Genomic DNA, 22,460 nt, shown 5'->3' with positions numbered 1-22,460 from the left:
CAAGCCACTTCTGTGTTACTGTTTTAGCTTGGTTCAGGCCTTGCAATGCTACTAGGCCTGAACTGTACATATCCATGACACTGGGGCAGGAATGGCCTGGACTCAGTAAAAGGCAGCTTCATACACTTGTGGCTTACCTTGGTTGGCAGTTCCAGGTAGCATCAAAGTACGTCATGGTAGAAGTGAAGGCAAGAACAAACTGCTGCTGCTGTTTGGAAAGGTAAGACTCTGCAGATTGACCAGACTGCCAGTTCAGCTGAGTTGAAACACATGCATGGGCATTTCTGTACCTGTTTAAAAGGAACACACGCCCCATGTTTGGTTAGAGAAAGCAATGGACGCCAAAATTTTGCGATTCAAATGACAAATCCTCCTTCCCAAAAAACCAGAAAATGTGAAACTACAAACTAAAAATGGATGCAGTCTGGCCTGCAGAAACTTGTGCCAGCACCCAAGCAGAATTCAGGTCTCCAGCTACACAGTGTGGCCTGCCAGGGGCCTACCAGAACCAGCAGCATAACTAGAGGGGCGGGCGGTGCAATAAGTATTGTAAGTGCTGCAACGCATCATGTAATTAGACCTTCCCACTTGCCCCTCGTGGCAGGGGCCAATGGCGAGGGGCCAGTTACATTGCGCATTTCGGCACCTGAAATACTTACCGACACCCCTCCTGTAGCTTCATTACTGGCCAGAACAGCTGTCTTACAAGTTCCTGGCTGGCAGCAAAACCAGGAGGATGACTAAACTCCCCACAGGCAGCCAAACCTGGCTGGAGGGTGGCATTCCACTTGGTGGGTCAGATGTTGCACAGTCTGTATTAATTCCAGTTCATATTTTTGGGGAGAGACATTGGGGGGGGGGGGAAGAGATATATCTACACATTTTTTTGGCAAAGAAGACTTTCCGCCACTGTAAGAGCTGCATGGAACTCACCTAAGAAGGTGAGCTGAACAACCAGTGGAACAAGAAAGACCTTCAGCCCTTTCGTGAGCTATCTTTGTCTTTGGTCCTCTGATCGTACCTGCCAATTCCTGCTGCCAATTCAACTCAGCATTTATACTGGGAAGCCTTCTGGAGGCAAAATGGCTTTTACTGATATGCCGCCTGCAAGCACACACTGGCCATTAGATTTTAGGTGCCATTAAGGATGGCAGAGAGGGATACAGCCAAATCTGACCCAAGGGGCACCTTTCGCCAGGAAGATGGCCTGGGCAAGCCTTGTTGAAACAGACGGGAAATCCACAAGAAGATGGTCGATGTACATTTCCTAAGCTTGTCAGAGAAGCTTCTGTGAGAGCCCTTCCTGGTAGATTGTGTCCCTGCTATAACTAGAATGTATGGAGGGCTGCCAGTGACCAGCTACATCAGACAAGTCCCCTTGCTTTACAGTGGCAGGTTGCTGGGGCCGAATCTTGCACGGGGCCCCTCATGGTACCCCCCCACCTGCCCCCTGATTTCATATTAGTAGAGGTGAGAGAAAACGGTTTTATTTTGTCGTGGATTTCAGTGTTTTCCAAAAGTTAGAAGAGCAGAAAGCAGCATTATGTGTTTTTATTCAAAATTTACCTCATAATTATAAATTATAATCTGTTTAAAAGTGTACTAGGTAGGTGGTATAGTGTCGGCAGATGCAACTACAGTCGTCATCCTTGCACCCCCCATTAAATAATAAATAAAAACCAAATAAAACTTTTTTTTGCATTTTTTTAACCAAAAATGAGAAGTGCAGAAAGTGTTATGTGTTATTATTTCGTTATCACTCTTTTCTCCCATATTGGACACCGCCACCAGTATGGAGGGTTCAGGGATTAAACAGGCCACATGGACCTTCTAATGGGCCAGTATCCAACCTGGTTAACTTCCAACTGTTCCTCCTTCTGCTCCTGCCTTACTAGGGACTTGTGTTCCGATTAATGCCAGAGACAGATCCAAGTAAGTGCCAGGTTTTTGTGAAGTTACTACAAGATTGAATCACAGATCACGACTTCTCGGGTTCAGATCTTCCCTTTGCCATTAACTCACTAGGTGGGTTCAACTCCCTCTCAGCTTCAGCTCCCCAGTTGGGGGTATATGTGGGGGTAATAATGCTGACCTTACAGGGTTGTTGTAAGGATTGCAACAAGATCATACAGGTGATGCGCTTTACACACTTAGAAGGCACTATACAAATGTTAAAGCATCATTCTATCTTTAAAAAGGGGGAGAGGGAAACCACGAGAAAATCAAGAGAAAAACCACGTTTGTTTCTGTTGCAGAGGCCCTTGGTGGAAACTGAAATCTGTCTTGCACAGAGGTGAATTTAATTTAATCTGCATAAAATCTCCCACACTCCATCTTGTTGGCAACCTTCAGTCTCGAAAGACTATGGTATCGCGCTCTGAATGGTGGTTCTAGAACAGTGTCTAGTGTGGCTGAAAAGGCCGATTCGGGAGTGACAATCCCTTCCACACCGGGAGCAAGTGCAGTCTGTCCCTGGTCTGTCTCCCTGGCTATGGGCCTTCCTTCTTTGCCTCTTTGCCTCAGACTGTTGGCCAAGTGTCTCATCAAACTGGGAAAGGCCATGCTGCACAGCCTGCCTCCAAGCGGGCCGCTCAGAGGCCAGGGTTTCCCACCTGTTGAGGTCCATCCCTAAGGCCTTCAGATCCCTCTTGCAGATGTCCTTGTATCGCAGCTGTGGTCTACCTGTAGGGCGCTTTCCTTGCACGAGTTCTCCATAGAGGAGATCCTTTGGGATCCAGCCATCATCCATTCTCACAACATGACCGAGCCAACGCAGGCGTCTCTGGCATCACCTGGCATCACCTGGCAGGACAAAGTCCCAAACAACACAGTCCTGGAACGTGCTGGAATCCCTAGCATGTATGCACTGCTGAAACTCCATCTTAAGACAGTTGAAACTGCATGCCTTGAGACTTTTCCATCATGACCACCTTTTGACAGACCCCCATTTTACTTCACATCCATTCCAGCCTGAAGAGCTCTGGAGACCTCAAACATTGGATCAGTCCCTCTCTCCTTTGTGCCCTCTTTGCACCATCTCATTTGCACTTTCAAAATGCTCCAGCAGAGGGCAGCATAGTCAACTTGCCTGGGAGTCTCATCCCTGCACACACAGATGGAGATCAGGTTGCTGCAGGTCTGTTCTCAAACCCTGAGATGGATATTGCACCTGGAAAAGTGCTTGTAACTGTTTGCTACCACTAGCACCACCCACACTGGGGCAGGGAGGTGGTGTCTCCCTCCTTTCCCGGGGTCTTCCCTATGCCAAGGCCAAAAACAAATTCTGTTGCTGCCATGAGGACACAACTAGGCAAAGACAGAGAAGAAGCCTCCCCTCCTGTTATGTGGCTATTTTCCAACAAATCTATGCTGTAGGATATAGCCCAGTGTACAGGTGGTTAGGGGCAAGGCCTTGATTAAGTTCAATTAGCCACAGACAGGTAAAGAGTTAAAATAAAAGTTTATTAAAAGTACAAGTTGGGTTGGGTAATGCAAGGAGGAATGAATAAAGCAAATAGGCTTAGGGAGGTGGCAGGGCCCAGGTGTTGATATCAGTAAAAATATAAGGTGGCAAACTTGAAAATCAAAATAATGCTTTAAATCTGGTATTTCGGGGTCAGCTTGAAGGGTCCATCACACCTCCCAGAACCAAGGGAGGTGGGTGAGGGCTTGACCACACACAGGCACAACCTCTGAGGAAGCCGAACTGGAACACATACCCAAGAATCTTTGGGCCTGACCTTAAGAAACCTCAGATCGATGATGTCACAGGGCCATCTGATTGGATAGTTTATGGCTACCTGGACATTGCTACCTGTCCTCTGACCTGGACAGGTGGGCATGGATGCCCAATGGGCTGATGCATGCCAAACCCAGCAAGCAGGCTGGTTAGCCCTATTACTCTTGCCGACCCCGAATGAAGAAGACAGTGAACCCACAGAACCACCTGTCTGCATGGCCATGTGATCTTCCTACCATGCCACTGCTTTCAAAGTGTTTCAGGAAAGCCTCTTTCCTACTGCACTTTAGACTGAGACGCTCCTTAAGGGAAATAGATGGGACAGGAGAGGGAACAAGGAGATCTCACACAGCTATTCAGGGGATGAGTATGGCAAGACCAAGTTTCTCTCACCTTGGCACCAGGGCAAGCATGTTTGAACCGTGACACTCTGCAGAATGGAATATATTTGTGAGGTTTTTATTCCCTTGTACCTCTGAGGAACTCAAGGTGGCATATGTGAGGCTGCCCCCATCTTTTATCCTCACAACAACCCTGTGAGGTGCATTTGGCAGAGAAAGTGTGGCTGGCCCAGAGTCACCCAGTGAGCTTCATGGCTGCGAGGCGAACTGGGGTCTCCCTGAGCAATCTGGAGGAACAGTGGGATAAAAATGGAATAAATACATATGGTTGCTAAAAACCTAAAGAGAAGATTATTGAGACCCAGTTTATATGCACTGATCAGGGAACTGTGCTCTGTAATCCCAGGCGTACGACAACGGGTAACTGTTCTCTGCTGTTAAGAGCAAAGCACTCTGCACAGAATCCATTTATATGGCTTCGCATATTCCCAAAACATGGAAACAGCTTTGAGTGTGGGGGAGAGGGGAGGTCTGACTTCATAGGCTCTGAACCAAAACCCCAACTAAGATTAGTCCCACAACGACATTCACTGCCCCAGAAATACTTACTTTCTCCTGGATGCAGTAAGATTGTGTGACTTGGCAGCAAGGCATTCTGCTCATGCTCAGAGGCCACCTCTTCTGTCATGACTTACTATATCCCAGAGATTGTCCTCAGCAGGGAAAGAGATTCTGAGAGAAAGGTCCTGGCTCCTACAAAGCTCTAAAGGAAGAGGGGGGTGGGGGGGCTCTGTGGCCATTCTCACTGCTCCTCTCCCGTGTTCCACCCCTCCTCCCTGCAATCTGCCACATCTCCCCAGAGCCCAAGGCTTGCTGCCTGCCTGCCTGCCTGTGTATGTGTGCGGTTATTGCTGTTTAGCATTCCATCACGCGCTCGCTTTCCCCCTAATCACTGCTAGGAAACCGGTGCCTTTACCGGCAACTTCAGACCTGCCAGGAAGAGCTAACAGCCCTGACTGCGCATGATTAGCTCATAAACACCACCCAGGCCAGGAAGAGAAGAGAGGACAGTGCCAGGATGCCTGGGTTCTCTGGCCAGAGAGTGGGGGGTCTAGAAGGGTGGAGGGCGAGGCTGTGTCTGGAAGCTAAGGCTTCTAGGGAGAGGGAAGATGCATGCGGTGGATCAGTGGCACTTTTAGGTACCATGCCTTAGTGGGTGCAGGGAGGGGGAGGATTGAATAGCTGTGAAATAGAGAGAAGGAGAAAGACCCATTTCCCACCCTCCTCTCTTTTCATATGGAATGCACTGGCTGCATTGTTTCCTGTGGCACATATGCAATTGTGCGCACACCGAATGTAGAGATCACCACAGATGTTTACATGTACAAACAGCATGCCCTATACCCATGTGCAGTTAGCACTGATGCCTCACCATTCACCTCACATTTCAGGCTGGTTCATTTTCACCATAAAAGTGCTTTTAACAAGATCATTGATGCTCGCCTCTCATAGACACGCATGGCTTTGCACACTATTCAGCTTTAGATGCTCACACATATGCTCTTCCATGCACACATTAGAAGGCGCGCACACAAACTCCAAGTATACTGTAAGCACTCACCTGAAGACATGTAAAGCCATGTTCACAGTGCACTTGCACCATGCACCCACTCATACAGTGCACAGACACAGCAGCCACGTGCAGAATAATATATGTGCATTCTTCTCATACTTCAGACATATACATTGTATGTATTGGCAACCTTCAGTCTCGAAAGACTATGGTATCGCGCTCTGAAAGGTGGTTCTGGCACAGCGTCTAGTGTGGCTGAAAAGGCCAATCCGGGAGTGACAATCCCTTCCACACCAGGAGCAAGTGGCATACATACGAGCAACTGCATGCATGTGCACATACACATATACCCTATGCTGGGTCTTGCACACAAACCACATACATAAAGCACAGTAACTGCTCAAAAAGACACGTGTACAGTACACCCTGAGAGCCAGGGTGGTGTAGTGGTTTGGGAGGCGGACTCGGGCCTGGAAGATCCAGGTTCAAATCCCCCCTCAGCCACAAAGCTTCCTGGGTGACCTTGGGCCAGTCACTTTCTCTCAGCCTCACCTACCTCACAGGGTTGTTGTGAGGACAAAAGGAGGGGAGCAGTCTTGTACACCGCCCTGAGCTCTTTGGAGGAAGGGCGGTATAAAAATGTAATTAATAAATAATAAAATATTTTGTGGTGTGTGCGTCATCAATCAAAAAGACAGAGCTGCATCAACTGATGTAAATAATTCACATACACCAAGACACATCCACATGTTCCATGTATAGTCACAAACCTGTATGCAAGCATGTACTTTTATATATCTATATATTATTTGCAGACATCAATTTGCATATGTGCACATATCCCAGATGTGTATATCTGGCATTGGTTTTACTGTGTGGATTTTTACATTATTGTTTTTCACTGCATGGTGGACCCCAAATCAGGAGGAGGGGTGGGACAAAAATGTACCCAATGACTTTTTAAAAATGCATATAATCTCCCATTATATGTACAAACCATTCAGACATATGCTGTTCATACCACATGAGGCACACACAGAGTATCAGTATCAAATATCTGAATATTTATATCACAACATACACAGAGCTCTCTCTTTTTAGCATCACAACTTATTGCAAAGCAATTTAGTGTCAAAGATAGAGGCCTGAGGCCTGCCCTGTGCAGATGAGAGTTTCAGAGATTTCAAACCAATGTCCCTGGCCAAAGTCTATAATTCCACACAGAGTCCATAGACAGGGCTGGTCTATTCATGAGGCCAACTAGGGTGACCATCACAACCAGCAGATTGGTGGACGGCGCCCCTTTAATCTATGTACTCACCCCCACTGCTCCTCCAAGTAGTGTAGCTTGAGGGGGGCAAAACGGTATGTTGTGCAGGCACTGGAACTTGCAGAGTAAGTGGCCCCTACACAGCCCTTCCAACTAGCTTTAGGAGCCATACCAGGCAGCAATGGCAACATGCAAGACACCTTTTGGTTCGGCAGGGGTCTGCGCATTATTACCATTGCTGCCCCAATGGTTCCAAAGGCAAACAGGAGGGGGCCGCTTAAATGGTGCATTGTGGCAACTGCAGAACGTACTGTTTTGCCCCCTCTAGCTATGCTGTTGGGTCCTTGTTCCATCCCTGGCGTGAAAAAGAAAGAGAGGGATGAAGTGGCAGAGGACGCCTGGAGAAGAGAAGGGCGGTGGGCTAGAATGTTTTGCTCTAGTCCACACTCTCCTCTCCTCCACTTCCTTTTCTTTTCTATCCTTCTCTTCTTGTTAAAATCCAGGGGGGTGGGAGGAGCAGAGGCGGGCACATCACCAAGTAAGAGGTGGGCAGCATTTGCCACACTCCCTCAGGTGCCCTCCCAGAGATCTCAGTACTGTCTACTACACTAATGGCCTACGGAGCTCCTAGCTATACATTAAGTGGCACAAGATGACCCATCTCACGTGGCAGGCTTTGGGGCACCATTAAAGAGCCAGGAAACTGCCAGTCATTTCATTTATTATAGTTTTGGGCTCTGCCGCAGTACGTTTTGTGGCTGAATTGAGAAGGCAAAACCAGGTCAGTTCAAGAACTGAGCTTGGAGCAGGTCCAATCCCCTGGCCACCACACTACACTCCGAGGTACATTTCAGGCACCCACCCACTCCCTGTACCGTGTACTGTATAGATACAACCATCTCCATCCAAGTAGTTTCTGAGTTCTGAACCCAGGTGAAGTGCACTCTAGCCCAGGGGTTGGCAACCTTTTCAGGCTATGAGGGCCTTTTCAGGCTATGAGGGTCCAGCAATGATGTCATCATGTCATTGTCAAACTTTGTGGTTACTGAGCTCCGAGAACTGTGCGGACTTCTGCTTGGGAGGCACGGGGACCGTGCAAGCCTGGGCAGGCGGCTCTGCCATTCTTGGACTGGCACGCGGCAAACTGGGCTGGAGGGTAACTGAGTTCCACGCGGGCCGGATCCGGCATTTGGGCCGTAGGTTGCCGACCCCTGCTCTAGCCTCTGCCCCACACCACAATGCCCATGTTACAGCCCTACCCAAGCATACACATATCTGCAGACTGGGGCCCACACAGGACACAGACGCTGCACAAGCCCATGATTTGTTTGTGGAGCAGGGCATGAATGTTTTGTGTGCGACATAAAGCATTCATGCCATGCCGTGCTCCACAAACAAATCATTTCGCACTGATAAAAACCGCTTGATCACACTCATCCTCCTCGCCTTGTGTCACCCAAGGGTGAGCAGGGGGTGGGGTGGGGGGAGCTCATCACCCAGTGGTCAGCTGGCAAAAGGCTCCCCCCCCTCCCTGGCACCGAGAGGGTTAAGGCTTGGAGGGATCTCCCTGCAAGCAAGCCCTGGATCACCTTACCCAACCTCGCTTCCCTCTTCTGCGGCAGGGATAGGCGGGGACGGGCGCGCTTTCCCCTCCTTCTTACCAACAGTCCCCTCCACACTTCCAGGAATCACCCAGCAAAAAAAGCGAAGGGGGAGGGCGCGGGGGAGGGCGCCTGCTGGGGGTTTGCACGGCCACTTCTTGCCAATCAGCAGCCTGCCAGCCACCCCCCGGCGGCCAATGAAAGTGGGGCCCATTCATAAAAATAAATACTCCGCCACGCTCCGCCCCAGCCCAGCCACACACAGGCACAGGGAGAAGCCCTGCCTCTCCCAGCGTGTCAGTCGCCCCCCCCAGCCACCCCCCCACCCCCGGGGAAATCAGCGCCCAGAGGCTTTGGGGTCAGAAAGGAGGCTGGCTGATCATGCCACCCAGCTCTGGTGAACTCCCCTCCAGCATCAGCTGCCTCCCCGCGCAGCCAGCGGTCCCCTGAAAACTTGCATCCCAGCCCCCTGGAGAGTTCCTTTCCCGCTGGGGACTTCTGCACACGGGAAAAGCGCATTCACACGTGCTGCCGGGAAGCTCAAGGGGGACCCTGCGAGGGAGCGGATCGGCCTGGCTTGCCCCATCCCCTCCCAGCCAGCTTCCGCCCATTCCTGTCCCCAAGTCCCAAGCGAGTGGGGGGCTGCACTGGCTCGCAAGCGCTGCTGGAAGCAGGCGTCCCTCCGGCCCCGGGGCGTGTGCGGGTCTCTGCCTCTCCCTTCCCCATCCGAGGCTGTTGAACTATGAGAAAGAGACGCGATCCCCGCACTGGGATCTCTCTGGGCTGCAGAGCCGGTGGAGCGAAGCTCACTCTTTAAGCCTGCGCTCTGCTACTCCTGGAGACATCGCTGCCTGCACCGCCACTGAAGGTAAGCGTGCTTGGGGGGGGGGGGGTTACACGCGTGTTACACGTCGGACTCCGGAGTGCAGGGGAGATCTTTTCACAGCCCAAGCCTAGGCATGTCTACTCAAGAGTAAGCCCCATTATAGTCAATTGAGGCAGCGCTGAGATAACTCCGGCTGCAATCCTAAACGCTCTTTCCTGGGAGTAAGACTCATTGAACACAGCAGGGCTTACTTCCGAGTAGCCACACATAGGCTTGTGCTGCCAGGCTCCTAGCACTGGAGAACTGACCCTGGTGCCTAGGAGCTTGGGGTTCACCTCTGATGACCCAGAGTTCCCACTGCTTACCAGAATTTAAAGTTTTCTAGGGCAGCGGGTTCCCAAACTTTTCAGCACCGGGACCCACTTTTTAAAATGACACTCTGTCGGGAACCACCCAGGTTTACCAGCCTTTAAAAAAAGGAGATCTAGAAAGAAATAATATTTTATTTATTTATTTTTAAGTAATAATAACCAGGAAAAAAAGACTCTCAAACTTTAACTCTCTCTATTTACACAGAGTTGCAAATGGTTGCTTTGCTCAGCTCCTTGCAGGGCCATTAAGCTATCTTGCAAACTGCAGGAGCTGAGCTCTTTGTAGGGTAATTAGCAGCTACAGTATCTGATTTTCAATAGCCGCAGGCCATTAGGCAATTTAGTTATCTGATCTTTCCATCACCCACTGGTGACCCACTAAAAATCAAGTCAAAAGCCAGCAGTGGGTCCTAACTCACAGTTTGGAAATCACTGGATGGGTCAAATTATATCCTCTCAGCCTTTCACATTATTATTATTACCACCATCTTTAAAGTTGCAACATTTAGGGCACAATCCTAACCAGGTCTACTCAGAAGTAAGTCCTAATTTGTTTAATGGGGCTTACTCTCAGGAAAGTGTGGTTAGGATTGCAGCCTTAACTGATTAAATGGTTTAAAAATTTTGAATTGACTCAAAAATATGTCTCTTCCTTTATACCTATTGTTTTATCTGTGCTCAAAATATTGAAATATAATCCACTGATTAAGATTTATTTAATTGAATAAAACCCCTATTTATTAATATATAATAAAACACTAATAAAACATTATTTATTATTATTATTATTATTAACAGGGCTGTCATTCAATCAAATAAATCTTAGTAATAATAACAATGTGAAAAGCTGAGGACATTACTTGCCCTAGACTGGCTAGAAATAATTATTAATACCAATATATTGTCATGAATATTATTAAGAATATTTATATACTGCTTTTCAATAGGAGTAGTTCACAAAGTGGATGACACCATAAAATAAATCAATAAATGGTTCTCTATCCCTAAAGGGCTCACAATCTAAAATCAATCTAACATCTAAAAAAAAGTTCTAAATTATTATGATCATTTATCACACTCATTATAGAAGGCAGGAGAAAAATTGGAATATTTTAAGATAAATACAATGTAAGTTAAGAACATATAAGTACCTGTAAATATAAATAAGAGATGGAATATAAGTAAAATCTTGAGTCTTACACAAATGAGATCTTTCAAATTCAAAATCTGGCAAAACGTGAGAAGTCAGATTGAAACTATTTTAAAAACATTCACACTTTGCTGCTGACATACCTAAACACAGTTTATAATTTCTAACAACAGTGTGAAGAACCACCTTGCCACTCGCAAGCCTTTTACACCTCCTCCAGCCCCCCCCCCTCCCTTAAATCTGATAGCATCCACATTTGGGAGTTCTGGGAAAAAAGCCCATCATCAGCAGGATTTTTAATTCATCTGACCCAAGAGGAAATTCCTTACAGGCTCCAAGCTGCAACCAGGGTAAGCCCTTCCTGCTGAGCCTTGAGTTGTTTTCCCCATATATTCCCATGGGGGCAGGGGGGTGCAGAGCCGTTGTTTTGCATTTTGGCACAGTTCTGCTATTCCTCCTTATGTGAACCTGCGTCAGTACTTTTAGACCATCTAGGACTAGGTTGATATCTGGGCTGGCTGGCCAGCAGTGGCGCTCTGGGGTTTGGATGGGGGCCTTTCCCAGCTCTGCTTGGGGATTGGACCTGGGTCTTTCCGTGAGGCAGGTGCCCTGCCTCTCCTTCTTCAAGATTGCCTTTCTAAAAAAAATGCACGCACCCAAAAAACAATTAGAGCAACAATCACCGGATATAAGAACAGCAGCAAAAGGAGGGCCACAGACCAGCATCTTTGAATTCCAGTTGTTGAAATGGGAAAGTTCATACGTAATTGTCTGCCATTGCAACAGATGGGCTTAAACTGGGCTGGTCTTTTTAAACAAACTTCCTTCTTCCCCCCCCCCCCCCGCACTTGCAAAAACCAAAGTTTGCCTAAACAGAAAAAAAAGGTTATGATGTTTTATATATATAATACATTTGCATGCATTGATCTATAAACCTCTGTCTATACAAGCAAATACAGCAAATTTGTTTTCTCTCTCAATGTACCTGTTGAATATTTGCCGGCTAAGGGAAAATGGTGTGGATTCCAGCTGTAGGGTTAATATATACATGCCGAGTAAGGGAGCATGGGAGAAGAGGGGGGAGAATAATCTTAGATCAGGGCTATAGCACTGGGTGGGGGGGGGCTTGACCCTCCCACACCATTTCTCTGATTTGAATTGCCTGTCACCCCTAGGTGGTATTAGCTGTGGAAGAGAAAAAAGTCTTCTTAGGTTAGAGTGTTCCCAACCAAAAAGGCTTGGTATTGCATGGAGGATTACATGCAAAATAATATTATTGCAGGAATGCAAATTGAAAGTCCCCATGAGTCCAAATAGCCCTCCCACCAGGAGGTTGTCTCTTTCATCTCTGCATGAGTTTCTACTCTGGCCTTGCTCCCTCCAATAAGCCTCTACTGGAAGGTAGGTCATTCTGCCTCATCATCAGCTGCTATTAGATCCTCCCCTCCTGGTTGGAGAGATGCTGCTGAATTACCTGAATGATGAGAGTCTGCCTGTTGCCTCTCTTTAAGAACCTTTAAGACAGGGCTTTTCAAACTGGGGTGTCATGATGCCCCAGCCTGCGGGCCCTGGCCCCTGCCCCCTTAAGGGGCGGGGGCAGCCTGGAGGCAGGGAGGCAGCAGCGGTGCGATCCCCAGGATTGCACCGCTGGGGGGGCTGCAGGGGCTTAGGTACATGTACCCAAGCCCCTGCAGCCTCCGGGGGGTGTGGGGAGCCCGGCACGACCTGCAGCAGTGAAAGTGGATGTGGAGCAATTGCGCTCCACTTCTGCTTTAGCGGGGGTGGGACGCAATTGCTCCGCATCCACTTTCCCTGCTGTGGGGAGCCCTGCCAGAAGTCGCGCTGGGCTCCCCGCACCCCTGGGAGGCTGCAGGGGCTTGGGTAAGTGCACCCAAGCCCCTGCAGTCCCCTGAGTGGCGCGATCGCGCCGCTGCCTTCCCCCCAGTCCCCGCTGCCTCCTCCTCCTGCCCCTGCAAGGACTTTCAAACTCTCCCAGAGAGTTTGAGAACCACTGCTTTAAGAGATGTGTGGTGAATGGTTACAACTTGAAGCAGATTGTTAAAATCTCTGAATGCGTCAGGCCACACCTTCTGTGCACACAGAAGGTACCAGGTTCCACCCCTGGTAACATCTCCAGGTAGGCAGGGATGGGAAAAGCTCTGAAACCCTAGAGAGCTGCTGCCCATCAGTAGTGATGGTACTGGCCTAGTGGGACTCAGTAGAAGCTGGCTTCCTGTGCTCTGTCCATACCTGTTTACGAATCTCCTGAGAAGGCTCCAAGAATGCATGCAGGTGGCAAATTCCTCTGGACTTTGCTCAGAGCATAATTTGGGATGCATGAAGTGGTCCAGAGGTGATGAGGTCATTTGTCCCTCCAGGATACTCCACCACTTACTACAGCAGCGCCCCCCCCCCGGGCAGATAATGTACAGGGTGCAACTTTAGAGGCACCAATGTTCCCTGTTTCTTTGCACTTGTTCTTGGTACACTTGTTTTGATTTCAGGTGAGGTGCATAGGATGCCTTCTAAAAAATGTGCACTAGTGTTCTTTAAGGTTCATCTCCCTGGAGACGAATATAAGTTACAAGGGGAGGGCAGTATGTCTTTGTTCCCTTCCCCCCCCATATCATAGTTTTCATTATTTCTTTGCTTAAGCTCGCCTTCCTACAATGAACTCAACACAGTGTACATGGCACCATCTTTTTAGCATCACTACAGGGTAGGCTGAGCATCACTGACTGGCCCAAGGCTACCCAATAAGCTTCATGGCCAAGCAGGGATTTCAACCCGGGATTCTCTGGTCTGAAAGTGTGTGCAAGGCTAAAGTAAATGTGATAGGGCAAATTTGTGATTGGCTCTCCAACTGTCTTTTTCTTTGGCTAGAAGTAACCATGGAAGGGGTGGGACTAATTTGAATTAGGACCACAGTGAGGGGAAGGAGGGAATTAACTCTTTCTCCCGCACTTCAGCTCAGATCCAAATCTCTCCCCAAAATTAATCCATGGGGGAGGGTAGAGAAAGGACCTGGATTTTTGCCTCTTCCAACATTAATAGGGCAGGGGGGGGCAATTGAACTCAGGAAAATGGTGGGGGAGGGAGAGAGTCAAGCCATCCCTCCCCCATACTACTGCACTGATCCAAAGTGGGAGTGATGGTGGTGGTGTTGTAGCTGCTCCTAGACATTGATTCTTCCTCTTCACCTCTAATTTGACCCTCATAGGTTTGCAGGTATCAAAAGTAAACTCCCAACTAGGGCCAGACAAAATTTCATGCACACTATCATGAAAAGTGCTCAGCACTGCCTCAAAGCTCAAAAGAAGGGGAGGAGGAGAAACTTATAAATTATTGAAGAGGGACCCATCTGACCCTATCCAGGGCTGTCTGACACTTGCCCTTTGAGGCCAATCCAATGCATGTCGCTGAAGTGCTTTACAAAATCCTGTTTTAGACAACAAATGCTGGGAGAATAAAATATGTTTCAAACATTCTTAAATTTTAGGAAAGGGTGTCTTTCTTGTGGTCAGTTTCCTAATATTCAATGCCTCCTTGTGGCTCAGCATGGAAAAATGACCAAATAGTTAAAAGATGCTTTGAGCTAAAAGCACAGGTTCAGATACATATGAACGTGTACATATACATAAAAGCACAGGTTCATATACCTTGATATACAGGTTCAGCCTTTTTATACACTGATTTTTTATCCACGGATTAGACTCAACACTGATGGCCACAGCAGATAAGAAGGTCCCTGCTGGTCCCTGGAGAAGGGGGAAAAATTCCTTTTACAATCTTGGTTCTAAAATCCGCTTTTCTAGGAAGTCAGACTATTAGAACCGCTATTTTGCAGTTCACTCCTAGAAAAGTGACCCCTCACCCTGAGTTGCTGAACAATGGAATGCAGAAGTGATTAATCACCAGCCATGAACCTGGGTGAAGGGAGGGGGCCACTTTTCTCAGAGCAAGCTGCAAAATAGCAACTCTCATTGACTGCCTGACTGACTCTTGTTTTAACTGCTTTTTTATTTTTTTTTAACAGAGTTTTGGGTATCTGTAGGGAGTCCCAGAACCAAACCCCAGCAGATACCAAGATCCCACTTGTACAAAAGGATCTCTCTGAAGACCCAGTTAACGGGCAGGGGGCCCAACTAAGTTTCTCTTACTTATTGATGGACCTCTGTATAGGACCCTGCCTTTTGGCTCCTAGGAAAGAGTCTAATGGGGTTTTCACGTGCTAAACCCAGGAAGAAATCTTATCTCCAACCAGTGGCATGGCTTTGGGGGTGGGAGCACGCCATAAGTGACTCCTTCCACTTGCCTTCAGAGCCATTCTGGGCAGTGATGACTACTACAGTGAGTGGGAGGGGCTGCTCACATGGTGCACTGAAGAGCTTGCTGCAGTACTTACTGCACCACCCCCACTAGCTATGCCACTGCTTCCGACAACATTAGCCATGATGTAGGCTAGCCTTTACCCGCTCATCATCACTGCATCACTACACCTCTTTCCCACTGCTAGGCCTGGTCTGCAAGGAGAACGAGCTGCTAGTGTTGAGGTGGTAGAAGGTGCCTGCAAGTGGATGCTCACTCTTTAAAAAAATCAATTGTCTCTCCTGGAAAACTCTTTGTAAATAGAAACCAGGTCAGGATGGCAAGCAAAAGGCTGGGAGAGAATCCTTCTCCCTACTACAGTAGCTTTTGAGTGGAGGGAGATGGGGGGGGGGAAACATAAGGAAGCATAAAAACCAGCATCACCTATCTGTGGTATGAAGTAGTTTGTTCCATTCTACCGCTCCTGCATGTATGGACAAAGCCTCTGAAGCCAGCCATGGGCCTGGCTATTCAGTGAATACAAGAGAACAGCAACAGGAGCAGAAACTTCAGCAGTGTGCTTGGTGTGAAAATAGGCAGTACTGCAAATACACCAAGGTGCATTTAGAGCTGTGAAACAGTAGTACGTGCACATCTGCACCAGACATGGATTAATGAGGTAGAAGCAACCAGCATGGCAGCACAGGGAGGGCTGCTATAGGACAGCAGTATTATTTCCCAGTAAGCATCGCCTGGTACAAAGTCCGGTGACTGGTTTCCTACAAGGCAGGCTGGGGTTAATATGGAATTCTCCTTTTAAAGTGAAGGAAAGAGCTTGCAAGTCTGCAGCAAGAATTCTCAAGGGTTGCTGTGGGTTTGGAGCAGCTGGTAGGGCAAGCACTCTTCCTCACTGATTCCCTGTTTTGGGTACATCTGTCTGGACCAGAAGTACAGAGGCATTCCTCTTAACTCTCATTAACAGAGTAGCAGAGACATCCTTATTTTTCACATTTTTATCCCACCCTTCCTCCTAGGAGCTCAGGGTGGTATACACAGTTCCTCCCCTCCTTTTGCCCTTACAACAATCCCGTGAAGTAGGTTAGTGATTTAGCCAAGGTCACCCAGGAAGCTTCATGACTGAGCAGGGATTTGAACCTGGATCTTCCAAGTCTCACACCACAGCCACTACAAACCATTCTGGCTCTCCTTTGTACTGCTAGAAATCTGAACCCTGATAATGTTAGCATCTTTAATGCAGTGTCTAGGCCTGCGGTTTTCAAACTCTCCAGGAGTTTGAAACCCACAGTAAGTCTTTGCGGGGGCGGGGGGAGGCAGCGGGGGGGGGGAAGGCAGTGACACGATCCCCAGGATCGTGTCACTCAGGGGGCTGCAGGGACTGGGGTGCACCCTCCAGTCCCTGCAGCAGCTGTCCCTGTGTGCGGGGAGCCCTGCACGAGCGCCTGCAGGGTGCCCCAGGTCAGGGAAAGGGAGAGTGGAGCGATCTGCTCTGCCTCCACAAAAGCACCCCAGTCCCTGCAGCCCTGTCAGAAGGGAAATCAAGGAATCGTGCTCCACTTCCGGTTTTGCAGAGCGGGGCGCAATTGCTTCACTTTCACTTTTCCTGATCTGGGGAGCCCTGCTGAAGGTTGCGCAGGGCTCCCCGCACCCCCGGGAGGCTGCAGGAGGCTTGGGCAAGTGCACCTAAGCCCCTGCAGCCCCCCTGAGGGGCACGATCCTGCGGATTGTGCCGCTGCCTTCCCCGTCTCCTGGCTGCCCCCGCCCCTTAATGGGGCAGAGGCCAGGACCCACAGGCTAGGGCGTCACGACGCCCCAGTTTGAAAACCACTGGTCTAGGCCTTTGTGGCTGCAGATAAGACTCAAAATGCACGGGTAGTGCCAACACCTTAAGAGGTGGGATGATGACACAGGCCTTAAGAAAGAACCAGAGAGTGCTCAGGGCTTATCAGGCTCCTTTGAACCTGCATCCTCCTCCTTTGCTTGTCATTCTAGTCAGCTTCAGCTCCTGCAGCTGTTCCCCAAATAACCTTACTGGAATAACTGTGCAAGAGCTGAGCTTGCTCAATTAAACCAAAACGTTGCACCATGCGTCTCAAGCCTATTGCAAGGCGTGGGAGCTGCTCTGCAAAAGTGCTTCACTCCAACAAGCCAAGGGCATGAGGGACTCAGGTAAGGCTTGCAGAACCCAAGTGGCTTGGATTTAAAAACAAACTTAGACACTTGGAAGTGACATTATGCTTTTCTAAACCTCAGCTGTTAGACAGCAGAAAGCACTGCTCAGGTTTTACAAACATGGGAGGAAACAAGAGAAAGCACTTTACGCGTTAAGGTGACTGCACGGCCTCAATGTCAATACTGCAGTATAGATGTCCCTGGATTTTGTGATTTTTCTGTCACAAAGAGAGCAATGGGAAACTGCCTATGGACAGCATCTCTGTCTATGTTTGCATAGGGGTGTAATGTGCACATCTGAAGTGTTGCTGCCTTTCTTCTTAGATGCCGCTCCGGTAACCAATCCAAGATCCCACTTGGCCACCTGGAGGCGCAATGGTCCCGCTCTGCTGGTGCTGCCCGCCAGCACCTGCCTCAGCTGCCGTGGCAGCCATGAGCAGCACCGCCCCACCCTCCTACCACTTCAAGAGTTTCTGTGGGGAGTTTGAGCGGGTGGAAAGCGCCCTGGAACGCCTGGAGGCCAGTGGATTCTACTGGGGCAGCCTGTCGGGGACGGCAGCCAAGCGCCTCTTGACCTCGCAGTCCCCCGGTGTCTTCCTCGTACGAGACTCCTCTGACCACCACCACCTCTTTACCCTAAGCGTCCGCACCGCCACGGGTATCACCAACCTGCGCATTCAGCAGCAAGGCTCAACCTTCCACCTGGAGGCCCTGCCGGGGGCCGGTCACCCCCCAGCCTTCCGCTGTGTGATCCAGCTGGTTGAGCATTACCTCTGCCTGGGGGCTGTGGAAGGGGGCCCTTGTTATCTGGAAAGGGAGGGGCAGCCTCCAGTACCCTTGGCTCTCACACAGCCACTCTGCTGCAAGGTGCCCACTTTACAAGAGCTGTGCCGGCGGGCTGTGCGAGCCAGTGTGCGGGGCAGAGGGGACACCAGGGCACAGCTGGAAGGGCTGCCAGTACCTCAGGGACTGTTGAACTCACTGTGTAGCTAAGAGGGGGAACGGTTTCCTGTCCCCACTGAGCACAGGGAGTTTCTCTCCAAAACATTCCTTGTACAGTACATGAACAGAACTGGCTGCACACCCATCAGCGATCTGCTGGAGGCATCTTTCCATCATTATTTCATGGAATAAACCAACTGGCCTATATTACCAGTCATCTCTTTACACACCAGTGAAGTTGTCCTTTGATTTGAGCTCTCTCAGATCCTAGCGGTAAGAGCAAGAAAGCACTCTTCCTTGAGCTGGATTGGGTGTCCTATATAACCGAAAAGCCCTCAACTAAGTACAGCTGTATTCTTAAAGGCAGTGTTCTTCAACCTTAGGGTCACACAGCCTCAGTGGTGAGGTTACTGCAACTTATGGGAAAAGAGGCTGAAGACCACTGGACTAGAGCATCTCATGTGCCCCAGTCCTGCTCAGGCTCTTAGCAATTGTGCTAAAATACCTTTCACTAGTGCCTGGCTTCCCAGTAACCTTTTCTGCTCTAATAAGAATATTTGGTTACAGTGAACGGTGCTAGGAGGGCAGAATGGGGATGGGCAGATAGGGGATTAGGAAGGGACAGGATCAACAGTGGGTCCCAAGTGTCATACTTTATTGGGTTCATGGCATTAAAAAGGTTGAAGACCACTGCTAAAGGGTGTTATAAAATTCATTTTCCCCATCAACCAATCACAGTACTCCAACGTAAAGTATCTATTGGCATGCCTTACATGTGTCATAGATCAGCCACGCTAGATCATGCTTTCATCACCTTCAAAATCAGGATTGTTTAGATGCAAGAACGTAAGTGTATGCCTCAATCAGCACCTAGCATTAAGTGTGGCAGCCTTGCTAATCACAGCAATACTTTCTAAAATTAGCTTGAACCTTGGTACCTCTCCTGTACAAGTGTTAGAACACCAACTGAGCAAGGAATCCAGCTTCCAACCCATCACAAAGCTTGGCAAGTAGGTCAGTCAGTATCCATCTGTCCTCCCTTAGGGGTGAGGCTGTCACCCTGATCTCCTTGGAGGAAAGATGGGATTAAAATGTAATTAATAAACTTTGCCAGTTAGGTTTGCCACCAACCCCTTTTAATATGTTGTGGGGTAGAGGGGTGACAGGACACACTTCCTTGCAGTCCCTTCATATCAAATAGCATCCCTCTCCCCTAAGCTCCCATCCAAAGGCATTTCCTTTTCAGCACTGGGCTCCAAGAGTCCTGTAGACACAGCTGCCCTCCGCCTTCTCCCACACATCTCATGTTTGACCACTTCAGGATCCTGTTTTCCTCTCCCCTTCCAGTCACTGGCCCCCAGTTGGGTCATTACTGTAACTTGACAGGCCTCAAGAATGCTGACTCAGGAAAGCCGTTATGGAAAAATACATCTTTAAGGCAAATGAAACCACAAACTCAGCTACTTTTTGTGTCCAGCAGCTCAAGTTGTGCACATTTCCTATAAACAAGAAGAAGAGCCTGGAATAGGAGACAGTGCAGTAGGTCTGAAAGAGGACCACAGACAGTATAAATAGGAAAGACACCCCCCCCCCCATTTTTGTGCGTCCTTGTAGGGCATCTGTATGCTTTCTTCCTTATACCTTTGACTTGTCTCAATTTCACCATCTTATCCAAAGTGCTTCAGAAACAGCACCCCCCACTCAAGTACTGTGCCAAGCCTTCCTATAAACCATATCATATCAGATGTGCGGCAATGCTGAATTTGACTTTTTATACTCTTTTTAAATGTACTATGTTGTCTGATGAAGTAACGCCTCACCTCAGCTTCCAAGACCATGCTGTTCTGCCTTATGAAGCACTTTAAAGCTTGCTCAGTTGCAGTCAGTGACACTGCTTAGTTTCTTGGCCAAAGGTACCAAGATTTTTTTTTTCCCCGTGGCAAGTCAGATCCCTTACTGGAAACCACTTGCTCAAGCTCCTGCCAATTCCTCTCCAAGGCCAGGTGACCCAGAGCTTCAAGTTGCCCTGATAAAACAGAAGACCCATTTCCCTTCAGTTCCCAACACTTACAGCACAAGATGCATCATGCTTCTTAGACAGAAATGCACATTTGCCATGCGAGTCCAGATGGTACTCAGAAAGCTTGGTTCTGCTGCTGGTTACCTCCCAACTCTTTCTTGCCTCATCTGTGGATTCCCACATCTGGACTGGAGCCCCTCTGCTAGTGTATTTAATCATACTATCGACCCTATGCTATTTCCAGCAGCAGCTTTATCTCCTTGAAAGAGGCTGGATGCAATCTTAGTAGGCAAATTCCAGTAATATTTCACTTGGGATTATGAAACAAAAAGGGGGAATTGTGGTTATTATGGGTCCAGGGATTGAACGGTTCAAGATACCATTGGAAATGGCCTCTCCTCTCTATTTTGGTTTTGATTTGAGAAGCAGTGGCAAGGGGGAGGAGATGAAAAACAGAGAAAGATCTTTTATTGTATTTCTTGGCCCAGCCACCAGAACTGAGGTTAACCCTTTCTAATCAGAAAGAACTGGGAACGTTAGGCCTCACTTCATACTGGCAGGCTCACAGAACAGGAAACCCCTTCACAAAATGTGTGCAAGCACACATGCCTTATGCAACCAAATGAAAACAGAAGCATACCAGTATGCATGCCATCAACAGCTTCAACTTTAGCCAACTCATGACTGTTCTTTCCCCTACCCATTCTTAATTCTTGGTCTTAGTGCAGTGGTTTTCAGACTGGTGGGTTGCAGCTGAAGAACCACTACCCTTTCCTATAAGGCTCAGGTATTCAATCTGTGCGTCCCGCCTCCCTGGTGAGGTGTCACCAGGCATCTCGGGGAAGAGGCTGGGCTGCTCTGCTGCAGTGCTGCCTGCTGCTTTTCTGCAGCTGTGGTGGGTGGGGCAGTGTGAGGCTGGGAGGGTGTGTGAAACATGATCTGGGGTGGGAGAGAATTCTGGCTGGGCAGGCAAAGGTGCCATATCTCATGTCCATGTGCAACCTCACCCCAAGGACTACATTTCCTTGTGTGCCCCTCACCCTAGGCATCCTGGGATTGGTCAAGGCTGGAGGAGAGAAGAGGCTTCAGCTCAGTGAAGGAGGGAGCCAGCCTGCTCTTGGTGGGGGGTGTCCAAATGCCCCAGCCTGCATCCCTCCATCTTGCCTGGGGAACAGGGGTGGCATCTGCATGCTGGGTGTATGTGTGTGAGCAGCCCCCATCTGCTTTGGGGTGAGTTGTAATCTTGCTGTATGTGGCTGCAATCCTTTCCACTTTCCTGGGAGTAAGCCCCATTGACTCAAATTGGGCTTACTTCTGAGTAGACCTACATAGGCATGGGGTCAGCTTAACCCAGGATCTTCACCTTTTTTCCTCTCCCTCCAAAAAAAGAGAAAAAAGCCACTCTTGATGGCTTTGTGTCCAAAAACTGATTAAAAATAAAATCCCCATTTCTTTTCAGCCAACCTTTTCCTTCTGCCTCTTTTTTTTTGGGGGGGGGGGGGGGTACTCTGTTGGCTGCTATTGTAAAAGAAAAGGCACAATCCTAGCTAGGTCTACTCAGAAGTAAGTTCTATTGTGTTCAATGGGACTTACTCCCAGGAAAGTGGGGTTAGCATTGCAGCCTCAAGAGTGCTGGCAGCTGTTTTTTGGTTTCTAGTGTATAACACCTTCATCCCCATTTTGGGGGTAACTGAGGTAAGGTGTTGTAATGGGGAGCTGTGGCCAATGGCTACAAGGATCAGGGGAGGTGTGAGCCGAAAAAGTTTGAGAACCACTGCTTTAAGGGACGGGGGATGGGACAGCAACATGATCCTGCTGCTATGGGGAAGAGCTGGAATCTAGGGAGTTTCTTTTTTTAGAAAGTAAAAAAAGCAATTGCTACTCACCTCCAGTCTCATGATCTCAACTCAAGGGGACAGCACTCTCTTTTTTTACTTTCTACAAGCCACACTGAGCCCTGCGGTAGGCTCCGTAGGGCTCCCCACACCCCCTGGACCCCAGCAACAGGTAAGACATGTTAAAAGAGGCCCCTCTTCCCAGCAGCAGCACGATCCTAAGGATCTCTTCTCCCCACCCCTGCAATGACTTACCCTGGGGCTCAAACTCCAAGTTTGAGAACCAGTGCCCTA

General features: G+C 48.8%; 2 protein-coding genes across 2 annotated transcripts in view; both read left to right on the top strand.

Moving 5' to 3' along the window:
- Positions 1-22,460, top strand: part of TNNT1 (troponin T1, slow skeletal type) — a 504,690-nt gene that overhangs the window by 118,866 nt on the left and 363,364 nt on the right. The gene's annotated exons all lie outside the window — the stretch shown is intronic.
- Positions 8,852-18,532, top strand: LOC136652004 (suppressor of cytokine signaling 3-like). Its single transcript, XM_066628805.1, has 2 exons — positions 8,852-9,392; positions 17,694-18,532. Exon 2 carries the CDS (start codon positions 17,745-17,747, stop codon positions 18,360-18,362), a length of 618 nt encoding a protein of 205 aa, XP_066484902.1. The 5' UTR covers positions 8,852-9,392; positions 17,694-17,744; the 3' UTR covers positions 18,363-18,532.

The sequence above is a fragment of the Tiliqua scincoides genome, chromosome 5, assembly GCF_035046505.1.
Source record: "Tiliqua scincoides isolate rTilSci1 chromosome 5, rTilSci1.hap2, whole genome shotgun sequence".
In the NCBI taxonomy this organism is placed as follows: Eukaryota; Metazoa; Chordata; class Lepidosauria; order Squamata; family Scincidae; genus Tiliqua; species Tiliqua scincoides.
This window is presented reverse-complemented; position numbering and strand designations above follow the sequence as displayed.

What these genes read in the sequence shown, in the direction of transcription:
- LOC136652004 (XM_066628805.1), top strand. Translation starts at nt 17,745, where the DNA reads ATGGTCCCGCTCTGCTGGTGCTGCCCGCCAGCACCTGCCTCAGCTGCC.